The following is a 16,487-nucleotide window of genomic DNA, read 5'->3' on the forward strand; positions in this document are numbered from 1 at the left end:
AGTACCTCTTGGAAGTGTGCTAGCTGGTAGCACCTTTTGCTTTCAACTTCCGCTGACTCTCACACATTATTTTATGTTAAAAATCTAAAAGACAACTTAAAGTGCGGCCTCTGCATAAATTTAGATTCAGGTGACATTTGCAGAATCACAGTTAACTGTAGGATGCTGAAAATAAGGGAGGTGTCCTTTGCTAAAATATACTTGCTTAAATTGATGAGATTAGAACTATGCTTAGTACCACTGAAGGAGTTACATTTAAGATAAATTTGACACACTGTATTTTCAGAAATATTTTCCCCTTGAGATCTATGAAGGAAAAAGAATGGTGACATTCTCACTGGCTTGTTTGCTATTTCTATTTACTTCTGTACCTGGCCTGCCTTTCGTGCCTTCATCTTCAGTGCAGCTAATCCTTGGTCACAGCAGGACAACCAACAGAGCACACCTGGGTTTGCTGAAGAAGGATTCCTGCTTCTCACACACTAGAGACTTCCCATGGTGGGCCTCTCAATCTGAAGTAAAAGGCAGTGATGGAGGATGGCGTTGAGGTCAAGTGAATTGGGCTATGCTGACTGCTCGTAGCTCTGCCTGACCAGTTTCATTCCTGTGAGAAACAGGAATGTGTTTTGTTAGTGCCTGTGCAGAAACTGCAGTCAACCAGACACTGGCAACTGTAGCATAGCAACAGGGTGCTGGACCTAACTTTTTTTTTTCCCTGATGGAGCTGGAGAAAATAAGGAGTGGGTGGTATTTTTAACTGAATGCGTGCTATCGCAGGTTCGGGTGGGTAACCTCAGCTGACATCAGGTTCTTGGTGAAGTCTGTCTTGAGGCGGTTTCTGAAACTCTTGAAGTTTCTGTTGCCTGAGTTTAATCTGCCTTCGGTTCACACTGGTTCTGGATCTTCCATATTAGGCAGAGTGGTGGAGTCAATATAGAACACTTTGGGTGCCATTTGCTGACAGTAGCTCTTTCAGGTTAACATGAAAGAAAGAAAAAAGAAAAAAAAAAAGCCACAGCCCAAAAGTAAAAAATAATAAAATGCTGAGAAGGGTCAGAAATTAAACACCAGGGTCAACTTTCTCATCTACTGAAAGCAGAGCACACAGAAAAATCCAAATGATCTTTTCAGTGTCTATCTGAGGTATTAAGATTCATGATGTTATAGCATCTGTAGGCTCAGCAGAGCTGGGCAGGCTGCTCTGAAACATGTTCCCACACAAGCTTGCTCTTTTTATGATGCACAGATGTCGTATGAGACAGATAAGCCCATACTGTCATTTATTTGCAGTGTGGATATTCCCACGGTCTGGGCAAGGAAAGCTGTATGGTGTAGCAGAAAACAGGGAAGGGCTCATTTTCCAAGGGAGATATAGAAAAACATTAGAAAATGAATTTGAGCAGTCAGACTTTCTGGATGCGTTCAGGAAAGCCAGACTCCTTGCACAGCTGCTTTCTTAGTGTTTGCTTCCCCTTTTTCACCACTGCTCTCCATAGTCATATGTCTTGAAAATGGGTTTAAAAAGGATGGTGTGTGATCCTGTCCACCCTTCAGTGGCTTTACTTCTTTCCTGTTGACTCATACTGAAAACCTTGAAGGAATCGGTACTTCTGCGTATGAAGAGGGATAAGGGGTGAAGTTTAGCCAATATAATCCTGTGTTCCTGGATGATTTTGTGCTTATTGCAGCTACCTGGATAATACTGGCTGGAAAGTGACAGAGGCCCAGACTCCTCTGCACCATGTGCCTCTAGGACAGCTTGACTGGTTTTCCAGTTGAGGTTGAACACAGTTTTCCAGGATGTGTTAATGATGGTTGTCATGGGGATACAACTGAAAAGAAATATAAATATGAAATCAAAGGGTTGCAGGCTGTGATCCACTGTCACTACTTCTCTTTGTTTTTTCTCCCTGCATTCACTTCATTTAAATTGGTCCCCACTCACAGAGCTTTGCCAGGAACTGTATAATTGCAGTCTTTAGAAACAGGAACCTTTCACCTTTGAGTCACAGTAACTGCTCACATGCATGATACAAAGCCATTGATGTCAGCTGATAGTGCTGAGTGCTTTGTGGACTTCTGATCCAATATGTTACACAAATTATTCACAGCTCTGTAGGTTGTCTCACTTGGCAGAGAAAAAAAAAAAACAAATATGCTTGAGTACTGAACTGTTCCTGTAACAACCATGAGGTCTTCTGTGGGCAGTGCTGAAACACTGTGATGAAACCCTCAGGAGTACCTCGAATTGCAGATCAGAACTGTTCTGCAATAATTACAGATTTTCACTTTTCAGCACTATTTAATTTTTAAGATGTTATGCATCTTTACATTCACTTCAAATATTGAATAAGATCTATTAAATGTTTTACCAAACCTCATAAATAAAAACGCATACGATATATTTTGAAGCCAACTAAAAATGTTGTTTGCCTCTTTCATTGGGTTCCTTCACAATGTTTCATTAATATAATTAATTTATTATTATTATTATTAACATTGAAGAAGTGTGGGTTTTTTCCTCTTTCAGTCCCAAGAATTTGAAAAGGCAGTTTTGATTGAAGAAATTTTGTTTTCTATAGTGGAGAACAGAAAAAAGTTTAGCTTTGTATGTTAAGCAAATATGTAAAAAGCAAACAACACAACACGTAGCAGCTTATTCTTTTTAACATCCTGACGGAATAGCAAACAGGTCAATTTTAGTTCAATCTGAACTTTTTTTTACAGCATGGAAATGAAATCCTAAGGAAGCTTGACTGAAATGTGTGAGTTAAATACAGCATACTTAAAATCACTTTAAAGATAACACTTCAGATAAAAGTATTTAAAATACTGCAAGTGCTGAGAAGTCTTACAGTGTTATGTTTATCCCAAAGGTGATCAAGAAAATGACTTCCTAATATTTATTAGAAATTTTATTTTCTGACTGTAATGACAAGTAAGTAAAAAACCCCATAATGCTTATATCCTGTTTTTTTCCCCTCCCTCCCTTTGTCTGATAGTAATGGAGCTACATATCGATCAAACACTTGATTTTTATTACAAAAATGGCACAGCTGAGGTGCAATCAAGTAGTTAAAAAAAGAAGAGGTTCCTACAGTTCATGCTATAATCTTTCTTTCTCTCATACATTAAATGAAACACAAAAATTTTCTTATAAATAACTGTGAAATCGTGGATAGAATTAACGCAAAGCAAAAATATGATGCACTGAATCTCATCTACTTTTTGCCACTGGAACATGCTAGATGCTACATAAGAGTGGAGATTTCTCAGTAGTAATACTGGTAAATGAAACCAAGGCCAACAGGTCTATTTCCATGAAAAATTTAGAGAGTATTCTTCTATATTAGATGCTCATTTTATGTGTCAGTGATTCAAGACCAAGTCCCATCTCTACATAAATGGGATCAACCAAGATGTGTTCCCACACTGAGTTACTCAGTTCAACTGATTTAATGGCTCAGTATATAATCTGAATGCTCTAATTCTTGTATGAAATACTTATCTAGTGTGTGGACTACTTCTCCTCATGAGTGCCTGTGCAGCATCCAGGTGCAGGCTAAAATATTTACTGGTGAAGAGGTAAAATATAAATCTCTGTTATGAATATTTGATACATGTAAACTATATGAATGATTGCTATATTGTGATTTACCTAATGGAAAAGAACAGGTACACAGAGGTACTGAGAAGCCACCCAGTGTAACACCCATTCTGTGTCCATATTTAACTTCCTAGAGATTTATACTTTCAAGAGTTAAAAATCAAAGTCTTGTCTTGATGAGCACCTTTTTATAGTCTTTTCATATTCATGCATAATCTGATTTCAGTTGCTGACAGTCATCTCTATTTATCCTGTCTTTGCAATTGTTGTGTATATTTTGCCTCTGTACATTTTCAGAATTGTAATGTGACCAGGGATAAAGGCTGGGAGTAATAAAGAATTGTTTTAGGAGTGAATGTTTTCTGCATTTTAAAATGTATTTTGTTGTTGTTGTTGTTGCTCTTTGTTTCTTTGTTCATTTAATGTCACTATATGCAGCAGGATTTTGTCTCTTAGGAGCAGTCCTTGTCTCTAGTGGCTGATTAGGTGAATGTAGATAGATATAGTAAAAGAAAATATTTCAGCTGTAGGCAGCAAGAATGTGGATTTGAAGTCTACAAATAGCTTCAGGATTGCTGATGCTGCTCTAACAGAGTCCAGCTGAAACACCAGAGGTGCTACTGCTTCATTTTCCATATGTTCTCAATGCTTGGTTGGTCTCTTTGTTGAACTATATCATGTGATTATGGATCGCTGCAAAGGAGTTGGGTTCCTCTAACTGTTGCTTTTAATCCCGGTTTGATCAAAACCTAGATTTTGCTCTTCGCTGTTTTATATTCTGGGTTAGACTTACAGCACAATCTTAATTAAGAGTACTCAAGAATAAAAAACAACAGAAAAAACATACCCTGTGGTCAGGAAGTGGGCTGATTTATCTCAGAATTGTTATATGAGTTAAAGATTCTTCCTTCTTCAGATTATTTGATATTTGGAGGTGAATAACAAATCCTATTCTCACACTCTCACACAGACGTGTGGTGGCATTCTAGTACACAGGACTTGCATGAAGGGTAGCTGGAGTAGGAACAGTTCTTTTGTTCAAATATTAGATAAAACGTAGAGTGTTAATGTATCCCCATGGTGATGAGAATGTATTTTTATAGTATAAAAAAGTTAAAAAAACAAAACAACAACAACAAAAGTTAAAAACAAGAACTTGCATGTTAAATAACATTAAGAATCATAGTCTGGTAGTTTACCAATTGGTTGATCTGGCTTCGTTTATTTACTGCAGGCCGAAAAAGCAGAAGGTTTTATCAGACTTCCAGACTTCAGTGTGGACAGAGCAACAGAGTGCAAAAAAAAGCAGTAAGTTTATCCCTTAGCACTAATTTTTCACAATTTTTTATGTTGATGCAAAGTATTGTATTTCAGTAGTGCCTGACAGTGAAACTGCAGGGAGCTCTACTGTGTTCTATAAATAATGAGATGTTCAATACGTTGCTGAAAAAAACCCAACACATATAACAAATATGTTTCTCAAAATTCTCTGGCAGATGTGCTCTACTAAAACTGCAATTAAAAAGTAAAACAGTATGCCAATTTATTATTACTATTATTGTTGTTTTCTTTTCCTTTGTTCACTGAATAAACAACCATCTATCTTATATGCCTTCTCTTGGGTAGGGAGTTCAACAGTGATTCAAATAATGATGCTTACATTTCAGTGGAGACTATTTGTTAGACTGCTGTGGTACAGCTTTGGGCTCTACTTGAAGACTCAGTTTGTGCAGAGAACGAAAACTTTGTTTAGCAGTGAATACAACTAAAAACACTCCCTCCAAACTCCATGTGCATCATTGATTCCAGTTGCTTATGAGTACTCTTCCAAGAGTTTGGAGGAGTGTTGCTGTTGTCCAAAGCCTTTTTTGTTCTGGTCACATGCCGTGCTGAGCTGTATATGTTCCTGAGATTAAATGAGTCTTCCAGGGAAAGGGGTCAACAAACTTGAATACTAGGAGCTCCAGTTTGTTTTGTCAGAAGGAACATGGTTGAGTCATAACACAGCACCAGGAGAAATCATTTTCCTTCACTTCTGTAGCTACTGGCTCTCCGTGACTGAGATGGAAATGCATTTGTTGCTTTCTCGTATAGAGTAAGTTAATAGAGAGCTGTGAGGACTGACCTGGGTTGCTTGGTCAGTTGGGGCTCTGCCAAACAGTGTGGACTTCCACAAGACAGTGTCAGGTCACAAGGAACATATGAAGAAAACTATGCAGTCTCAGAGCCAGAGACAATGTTTTACAAGGAAAACGGCTCTAGAAAGTCATATTGATGGATATTCAACTAAAGCATGGTGTGATGCTGAGAAAAGTGGGTGTTACAAATGAGTATGGCACATGTAATTCAAAAGCAGTGTTGTCTTAAGGGTCATTATCTGTAGTCAGAACAGATAATGCCCCACTGGAAATGTGCCAGAAAATAAGAAATGCTAAATATTTTTCTCTCATTTTACACCACTAAAATGTTTCAGCTGGCTAGCTCCTTTTCCACCATCCTTCATCATCCTCTGTTACATTGTTGATTACATTTTTTTTTTTTTTTAAATACAGAATGTTAGAACAATGTAGAAGAGGTGTATGTTGGTCAATACTTAAGGTAATAATGCTTTTTTTCTGAGTTGGCACTTACCTCTCAAGGCAGCTTTAAGAACAAGCACACTGGATCAGACCAAAGCAGTCCAACCTGGTATCCTGCCTTCTGAATTGGCCCAATGTAGGTGCCTAGCAAAGATTAAAGGAAAAGAAAAAACTTACAGTGCTGTTTCCTTAAAATGCTCCTCCATACTCCAAACAATTTACAAATTAGAAGCTTTCTGAGTCAGAAGTAGGTTATTGTATTTATTAACCTTTGGTAATTTCCACCAGTTTGAATTCATAAAGGCTGATTGAACAGCATTCATAGGAAAAGTATCCAAGTCAGTGTTTTGATTTTTTCAAATCTTTCACCAAATTGCTTCTTTGGTGACTTCTAAAACCTGTTATGGAAAAAAACAGCAAAGTGTGAGTCCCTATTTACCCACTGTATGCCATGAGTGACACTATTGTATCATACCCCCCATCTTTTTACCATTAGTTCTATATGCTGTGGGTTCTTAGCTTGATTAATCATGCACAGAACCTACCCTGTATCTTGGCTCATCCTTGGCACTTGTCTTGAACCTTTCTCAAGTTTAGTTTATCTTTGAGTTGGAATACATATATTCAAGATATCAACACACAACAGAAGTATGGAGTGGCATAATGAAAGCTTTTGTTTTATTTCTTACTCCTTCTCTTTTTAATCATGCATTTCATACTGAACGCAATGTGACCTAGGAAATGAGCTAAGAATAATCTTGAATTTTAAGGAAATAATTGTGTGGATGGATAAAGTGAACTGGATTCATATCTGTTCAGCTACTTTTTCTTATGTAGTTTTCTTCATCACTTTTTTATTTTTATTTTTTCTTCAAGTGCTATTAAGATCAGCCACCCACAGATCAAGACATTTTATTTTGCGGCAGAAAATGTTCTGGAAATGAACACGTGAGTAGAGAGTGACTGGTCCTGTTTCATCCTGTCTTGTATTAGAAAACACTTTGAAAGTTCATTCTGTCACTGTTGAATAGTTGTTGATGAAATTCTTCAGGGTATTAGTATGTTATTTTTGTTTGTTTCTTTGTCTGTTTTTCCCCATCACTAAATAGAAGGAATATATTACTACTTGTTCACTAATAGAGCTGAAATCAGTATCTCATTATTAACATAACTTTGCAACCAGAATGCAAATATTTGAAGGAATTCCTTTCCACTAAAGAGGTGCAAAGATTTTCTAGTAAGTTCATCACCTTGGAAGAAGCAAGGGAAGAGAGGAAAATGAGGAAAAGAAAATGAAGAAAAGCAGAGGAAAAGCTTTGCCCCAGAGATGAACTTTTGCTTGATTTCAGAATAGCATGCCAGTTAACAAGGAGAGTTAGAGGGATATAAAGAATTGGTTTTTGTATTTTAATTAAACATTTACTTCACTTCCAAACTATGTTACAGTTAAACAGTCTTTATGTCAGTTTAGACATTTTCTTTCCACGAATGTCTGTAGGAACAACAGCTCAACAACTATTGAGCTATCAGAATTAGATATCACTTGCAATTGATCCAGTTTGGACTAATTTGTATACATCTCATATCTTTTTTTATTTATTATGTCAGAATGTAGTCTGTTCACAGTGCTATTTCATTAAATGGCAAAAACACCAAACCAGATACAAATCACTGTAGTTGAAATAGGAAGACAGATAGATCGTGCCAGATTGTAATCTTGGCTGTGCTGGTGACCTCTGTGAGATTCTTCATAAACTGTTGAGTGTTCATCCTGGAAACCTCATAGCTCTTCAGCACAACAGAAAGGAAAGCTGTTGAGAGAAGTGTGAGACTTTCTGAAATAACTACAAAGAACAACTGTTCTACAGTAGTGCATGCACATTTCTATTCATTAATTTGTACTGTATACATAGACACATGCACATATAGATGTAAGAGCCTGCTGCCTCTTGCCACTTGGAGAAGTCCAGAGTATACAGCTGGGGAAATGACTGTCTATTTCTGTATGGCTGTATTTCCTATCAGAGTTCCTCAACACAGCTGAAGGGAAGGTGGGCTGAGTAAAACTGAAAATGGCCAGAAGTACTTCTGTAGAGAAACTGACTGAGAGAGAAGGATGGATGTAGGGAGGAAAAAAAATAGTGGAGCTAATGGAGGACATGTGAACACTAACAGCTAGTTTAGAGCCCAGCTGGAAATGGTCAGTGTCTTAATGACAATTTGGAAGTGTTTAGTCTCATGTAAGTGAGTGATTGAAATCTACAAAGGTGTCTCCTTTCTTATACCCCAGAATGATTTTCTTCAAACTCCACTTCGAGAGTAAATTTCATATTGGCTGAAAGCTAAGTATCCTAGCACTGGAGCAGCTTGTACTCTACTGTACTACCCCTAATTCCTCACTGTTGTAACTGATGATGTTTTCCTTGGCAAAGTATAATATACATGGATTTAATACGTAAAGTACATGCATACTCACGCATATGTCAAAACAGACTAAAAGACATCTGTTCACTTGGCTCCATTCCCATGCATACATATGTATGTGAGTGGTTCCACTGAAGTTGCTAGGGCATTCTTGTATGTTGAATTACTTGTGTACTTAAATACTTGGTAGATCATGACCTTTTGCAACTCTCCATGCGTATATATCTATTAAGACACAGTGAGTTTATTAATTTAGTAATTTACTTCATTAATTCAGCATTTATTTGTCATAGTAATGCAAACATGAAAAGCAATTTTTTCAGAGATTGCTCTTTTTTTTCCTGAAATTTTTATGCAGCTCTGTTGTTTATATAACAGTCTAAAAATCCAGTTACATTACAGTTGTTCTAAACAGATTTTTTTTTTTTTTTTCCAGTATTCCAGTACTTTAGTATAATCGAGATCCAGTACCATATTTTCTCCAAGTTATGAATTTTAGTTGCTGCCCTTCTTACATTCCCTATTTAGGCTCTGAGGTTATAATCTGAATGACCTGAGCTTTTTTAATTGTTAGTTTCTTAAAATGTGGGCAGTTCCGAATGACTTAAAAGCAAACACAGTGCACAAAAGCTATTTTCATGTGCAGCTGACCTCATCTTTTGTGGCTCTTTTGCCTTTTGCATCACCTTAGTTGAAAGATAAATAAGTCACTGATATTGCATAACAACAGTATTGCTTTAGCTTCCAGAAATGCAGCTTTTTTGGTTATCAAGAGTGCTTTTTTCCTCAACATGAGGAGGAAAAAATGTTCCAGGCAACTAGTCCTGCTCAGTAGGTCCAGTCTGAGAAGAGCACAGGGGCTGTAAAATAGAACTACACAGCTTGCTGTAGTATTTGATTGACAGAAATCCATATATAGAAAAAGAATGTTCTTTGTAGTCTATTACATATTACAAGGTGGGCCTGTGAGATGCTCAGTGCATTTCTCCTTCTACAGGCAACTTAATCCTACACAGTTATTAAAAGGAATGGAAATGTGAGTATTCAGGTCATAGATGTTTCCCTAGAAAATACTGAGATATAGAAGTAAACTCTAACGTTCAGACTTTGGTTTAATGAATTTACATGTTGAAAGGGGAGAAATAGTCAAAATAGCATGTAAATATTGCTAATAACATATCCTCCCTTCTTCAAAGACAGGTGGCTTAGCAAGTTGGGGATGGCTGTAGATCCTCAGGCACCAAATGGGAAGAGTGAAGAAGGTATGTTTCTAAGGACAGTTTTTGTGTCTAACCAGATGATGTCCTTCACAGTTTTTGATGGGCCAAGGCTTTGTCAGATCCTTTCATTAAGTGTCACCTTGATTCTGCCTGGTTACAGAGCCCAGCAGTACCACACTGACACAGCACAGAGGAGCTATAGAAACACTGGTGTGACATGGTATCTCTGAAAAGGGCCTCCTAATCTTTTGAGCTGTATTAACCAAGTTGAGAGTTGTAAAACCTGACTTGAAATAAGAGAGCGAAAAAAATATTAATAAAAACAAAATATAACACAGATGTTTTGTCACAGGTGCTCCAGGATCTGTCATGAGAGGGTTTCAGAAACCCACTGGCATATTTGTGTGGACGTGCCCTTGCAGAGGCACTGCTATTACACACAGTCACTTTTCTGCTCCCAGCAACCTGATTATCCCCTCTGAGTCACACACTGCAACTCTTCAGGATGCTTTCTAGTGTATCAGAAACAGCTGTTACCAAGAGTTCCTCAAGAATACATCATTCACAGAGCCTTAGAATTTGATATGGGCTGTACTGTAGCCATTCTCAGTGCTAAGACGTGAAAGCACATACTTTTATTAAACAGAACTACAGCCTTGCTGTTAAAAACCCTATGATTGTCCAGGCAGTATGAGAGTAAGTTTCATTTTGTTAACATCTTAGAAACTTTTCTCCAATGTGGAAATTTTTTTTCTCTCTCAACTTTATGTTTTTCTCCTAACACTATGGTTATTATAACCCTAAAATTACGTGTATGGCAACACTAATTTAATTAGAAGATACGGTAATTACATCTGATTAGATAATATTACAGATCTGAATGGCTGGTACATGCTTGGAGATTTCACAGAGGGAAGTGATCTTTTTCAGTGGTTACAGACAGGCCCTGGGAATAGAATGCATAACTTTGTGACCTCCTCTTCATGTGCGTGTCTGGTTTTGTCAATGATTAGTACTTCACATAATCCACTGTAAAAAAGTAGCTGAGAGGTGCTGGAAGATACCTCCCACTGCTACACATGTAACTGAATAATATGACTGCTTCTCTGCCACCTCTCAAGAGATTCTGAGTCTCTGTCAGCTTGTTTTTTTTACTTTCAGTATGTACAGTCTGAGAGTACTGTGTCTACTTTTATTGCTAGCTCTGAAACTGTACTGTTGTGCCATGTAGCATGCCAGGTTACCCTGTGGTGACAAAGGTCTCTTGAGGGTGTCTTATGGTTTCCAAAGCATCATGTAAGCAATCTAATTCTTCCAAAATCATGGCCAAAACTCTAACACCTGTTGCCAGCTTCAAGAGAATTTACTGGTTACAGAGATTAAGAGGCAGCATCTGCTACGAGCAACAGGTCTCTGCAAGTTCTGTCACAGATGGTGTAGCATTTCATTTGAAGGCTGAGAAGGGAGGAAAGAACAGCTTCTTAGTAGTGAAGCTATCTAGAGCAGCGACACCTAGTGTTGTCAACTACAGCAAGCTTTAAAAATAAATAAATAAATAAATAAATAAATAAATAAATAAATATATATATATATATATAAAAGAAGAAAATGTTGCTATGAAGCAGCAGAGCATTATCAAGAGTGGGTTAATTTTCAGCATAGGAGACGCTAGCATCTTATAGTCCACAACATTCTACTTCATGAGCTTTGGTGAGAACAGCACTGTGAGGAATAAATGAGTTTTGGTTTAACACTTTGCATTTGCTCATTTTCCATGTCTGCCACAGAATGCTATAGTGAAAGTGAGCATGATGACCCAGAAATAACAGACACACCACCTTCCCCATATGTGGCCCAGTCATCACCTCCTCAGTTGGTAAGTATTACCATAATTAGGTTTTACTTTGTAGCTGAAACAAATCATTCTCCAGGTGATGGACTACCAGTTAGACTGGAGACTTTCTGTCTGTGTGCCTCTGAGGTATGGATGCACTGTTTCCTCTCACTTCTGCCTTGTGATGGTTCATGCAAGTATTCTAGCCTGCACTGCCTCACACTGGCAAGAATACCTCTTTTGGAGGAAGGCATATTTGCTTTGTTTGGGAACTGAAGGTGTTATTCTGCTTCATAAGTGTGTTGTGTCTTTTCTTTATGAGGTTTTTAACATGCTACTGTAACATAGTCTTCACAATATTTATATTTCTTAATTCAATCCAAAATCTTTTGTTTTGTAATGCTAGTAGCATCATACAACAGATTTAAGTTTTTGAGTGAGATGGTTTTTTTAGAAGGCTGAATTTGAAAATGTATTTTGCAGCAAAGAGAAGAGGTGAAAGGCAAGAGGCATCTTCTAACAGGGATTATGGCAATTCTTTCCCTCTCTACCTCTGAAAAGGAGATCAAAAAAAGAAAATAATTGTACTCTCAAAATCTGTTGTGGAACATGTCCAGAACATTCCCTACTTCCTAGCTTTTTTACACAAATTAGAAAAAATAGCATAAACCCTCGCTCATGTAATCTGGTGCCTCTCCTATTTATTAGCCTGTTAGTCTTGTCATACTATTGATGCTCTTCATCTCTTTTCACACGTGCTTCAAGGTACAGGGTTTATCTAATTCAATATTAGGACATGAGTAATTTGGTTTGGGATGGTAATACAACTGAAACAAAGAATCCCGAGTTCAAGCTTTCCCCTCCTTCAGCTGAAAGTTAAATCTAGACATATTCAGTAATATGCTTGTTACCAAATGATCTTATCGCATCTCATGTATGAACAAAAAATGCAGTAGCTTCCTTGGTGTAGCAGAGGTTCTTGTACTGGTACCTTAAAATGATACCCAGTGACTTGGGTGGTCATGTGGGCAGTGAAGAAAGAGAAAATCTGAAAAACATAGATGAGCTGGAGAAGCTTGCATGAACATAGTCAATAACAAATACACAGATCTGACTGGCAATATTTAAATAGCTCACATAAAGCTTGGGGTCCATGTCATATTGTCATCTATTTGCAACATCTGTTTTTGTCAGATAAGTCAGTCTTCACTTCCTCTCCTTAAACAGTTGTGCAGCATGAATCACTGTAAAACAGTCCACCTGGCACTCAGAGGATGCTCTATATAATAGGATTCTTTATTGCCTGTATTAACTGAAAGTTAAATGTGGCCAAGTGGCTATAAATATTGGAGAATACAGAAAACTTGACAATATATCTCCAAGAGTTATTCTGGGCTGAAGGCCGATAATGGAGCATCTTGAAATTTATACTTCAATGGCTCAGCTTCAGGAGACAGTAGATGTCTTTCCTGTCTGCTCACCTCAGAATGAACACAGGCATTTTTCCAGATGATGAGTTTTAAGCAGGTGCTATTTCTCAGTTTGCTGTTTTTCTGGCTTCCTGCTACTTGTCAGCCTGTAGCTGCAGAGGTGATCTCTGGTTGTCTTCCTCCTGTATGCTCCTCTTGAGAGCTGCCCTCAGTGCTTCAGCATGGGACATGTGGGAGGCAGGCAACAGTGCAGGTGCTTGAGGGGTGCTGTTTCCTCAGCCCTTCCTCTCAAAGCTTATCTTCTCTCCAGTCTAGCTGCTGATTTCCCTTCCCCTCACCCCTATGGATGAATGTTAGTATCTCCTCAGCAAATCATTCAAATTTTCACCCCAAGGTATGGAAACTGGAAATAGCTCCATTTGCCACTGTGCCACTGGTCTGCTCTACACTCTGCAAGTACAAATCATTTGGATACTCAACTGGAGATTTTTTTTTTCTTTTTTTTTTTTTTTTTTTTTTTTCCCCCCAGTTATAATTCTGGCTTCCAAATACCAAATTGCAAAATTGGAACCAGGAGCTATGGACATTTTAAGCAAATCTATAATGTCTTAAGTGGAAGGGCCTCCAAGCTTCTTGAAATCAACTTCATCTTGGAAGCTGTTAATCTGGAACCCAGGTGCAGCTTCTGTTACATTGTAGAGCAGTAAACAGTTTGCTATACTTCCTGAAAGAAACTTCAGCTGCTGTTCAGTTCTCTGCTGATAAAAATGCTTTGAAACTTTAAAAGCAAAAGTGGTGATCATGAGCTTTCTAGTTTTATGAGTATTTGTGGGTATTGTGAAGGAAAAAAGCAAAGGAAGGAACATCTGTAGGACAAAAGCTTAACTGATCATCTGTGTTAATTTCTCTGCATGTGAATGGCTCAAAAATCAGCATCTCTATCAAGATAACAGATTGCAGCATTTCTAAAATAGAAGTTGAGGTGTTTCATGGTGATTTTTCTCTAAATATTATGGTGATTATTCTCTAAATAAATGCCTAGAGACACACTGATCTGCAGTGGAATCCTTACGATCTGCCAGCTCAGGCATCTGCTTTTGAAGGTGTTCCCATGAAGAGATTTGTTATTACTTGTATGATTACAAAACTTCCACAGGAATGACTCTGTTTCTTAGGTAAAATTTGTCATGTCAAGAAAAACATGTATGCATTTTTATGTCTAAAAAGGGAAATATGTTGTGGTAGTTGCTGAGGTCATTTCAATTCTGCTTTAACATTCCTTGTGCTGCCTATCTGTGGTTATGGCATTGATGGATTTACTGAACACTTCAAAACAGCTTGATGTTCTATGGTTCAATGCCTAATTTGGAGTTTTTCTTCTGTACCCTTGATTAGAGAAATAAATTGAATGGGAAAAAAAGTGAAAATGACTATGAGACATAGAAGAATGCACTCAACATGGTATTATTTTCTTGCTCTTTTGTTTCTAGGCCTTCAAAAAGTTTTTTAGTTTTATTTCTAGTTTTCTTGTGACTTTATTTCTGAAGTTGTGACAGATTGGTTGCCTTCCTTTTATCTTCTTTGGTTGGATAATCAGTCATATTGTGTTACTTTTTTATTAGTTGTCATTTCAGTTGCATTTCTATAAGGTAAATATAATAACTTGGAAAAACTTTTTTTTTTAACTTTTTGTTTGTTTGTTTGTTTGTTTGTTTGTTTCTGCAAAGGAGGATCAACAGAAATCATCTTTGGCATCAACTCTGTCGAGTGAAGCATCTTGTTCTCTTTCCTCTCCTGAAAGCACTTTCAATTCCCAAGAATCATCATCTTCCTTGACGTCCAAAGTGGTTTATTCTGAGAGGCAGTCCCTGCTGGACTTTGTTGACAACTCTGCCACAGAAGAGAGTGATCAGCCTTTAACCTTCTGTGTACAGATTCAATCTGATGAACAGCCAGAAGTAGACTGTGAAGAAACAGCAAAAAGCCAGATCTGCCCTGGTAGTGGACTTGAAAACACTTTCTTAGGTTTGGATACACACTGCTTGACTGTGCCAGATGCAGCAGGACAGATATCACTTGCCAAAGGTGAGCTAATGAGAGTGGAGATTTTGTCTGCAGAACTGTATATTGTGTGAGTTCAGGATTTTCCACAACTTCCTTTCCCCTCTCTTTCATCATATGTCTGATGAAGAGTTTTAAAGCAGATTTATTTATTTATTTATTTTACAAATATTTGGTTTATTGTGCCTTAAATGTTCAACTCACTATTGATTGATAAGTACATTTAGAATTTTTCTCAAATTTTATCTGTAGGCTAAGATCACAGCCACTATATAAAATCCTAATATAGATGTGTTTTTACTAACTTTATTAATTTCAGTGTGTCTGTCATTTACTAATTACAGTTGAATCTGAATGTTAAGAAAATTTCATGACATAAAGATGGAATCACAATGTATGTGGTGCCACAAAATTGACATCCTGAGCAAAACGCAGTATGTAGGAAATGGTGAATGTGGGGCTAGGCCAGCTTACCTATAAAGATGTCAACAGTTGTGTTTACTTGCACTATGTATGCATTATTCATTTAACTGAACTTGATTGTAAACTAGAAAAAACAAGTGCAGTCCTGAATCAGAAAGCCCTTAAAGACTGGACTTTGCTTAAGCATGTGAGTGTCTGCATAGGTATCTTATACTGAAATGTACTGCTAAAAAAAATAAAAAAAAAACAAACGTGGTACAGTAACAAAATTCAGTTGTTGTTAGTGTTAACACAGCCATAGCAAGGCTATATATCTTGACTTTTGAACAAAGCTTCTCTCCATACTTTAAGAACATTTGAAGTATAAAAGGTATTTCTTGCATACAGCATATTAAAATGAGAAGATGTTCAGTCCTTTACCTGAAGAGGTAACATATAAGGAAAGAATGACGTTCTTGTACACTGGCTCTACCCATGAATCAAAATCTTTGTAAAGAATTGAAGAAAGTATTCTATTGCAGAGAGCAAAATATTATCTCAGTCCAGTTCAGAACAAAGATGTTTCTGAAGATTGACTGAGGAAAATGCAGAGGTGAAAAGTAATGGCACTGGGCTCAGGGAATTATTTAGGGTTTTTCTCTGTAGGTGGACAGAAAGCAAAGAGCTGAATCACTTAAATTGTAGTGTAAGGCACATCAGTTCCATTGTCACTCATCCAATTGTTTTACAAGTATCGACAGCTGGCAAACCTTTCTTTTGTTGTATGTCTTTCTGATTATACAAAACAAAGCAATAAACAAAAATAAAAACAAACCATGAAGATACTGAAAATTGATTGAAGTAGAAGCTTTAGACAAAGTAAAAATTAGTGTCAGTATTTTTTACTCAGCTTAATTATCCATAGAAAAT

General features: G+C 37.2%; 1 protein-coding gene across 1 annotated transcript in view; it reads left to right on the plus strand.

Annotated features, from left to right (window-relative positions):
- CNKSR3 (CNKSR family member 3) overlaps positions 1–16,487 on the plus strand; it is a 139,394-nt gene that overhangs the window by 109,911 nt on the left and 12,996 nt on the right. The window contains exons 17-21 of the mRNA XM_072331639.1: positions 4,842–4,915; positions 7,063–7,134; positions 9,811–9,872; positions 11,618–11,706; positions 14,822–15,179. Of these exons, the coding sequence (XP_072187740.1) occupies positions 4,842–4,915; positions 7,063–7,134; positions 9,811–9,872; positions 11,618–11,706; positions 14,822–15,179 (655 nt within the window). The remainder of the gene's footprint in view (positions 1–4,841; positions 4,916–7,062; positions 7,135–9,810; positions 9,873–11,617; positions 11,707–14,821; positions 15,180–16,487) is intronic.

Source organism: Excalfactoria chinensis, chromosome 3 (genome assembly GCF_039878825.1).
Source record: "Excalfactoria chinensis isolate bCotChi1 chromosome 3, bCotChi1.hap2, whole genome shotgun sequence".
In the NCBI taxonomy this organism is placed as follows: domain Eukaryota; kingdom Metazoa; phylum Chordata; class Aves; order Galliformes; family Phasianidae; genus Excalfactoria; species Excalfactoria chinensis.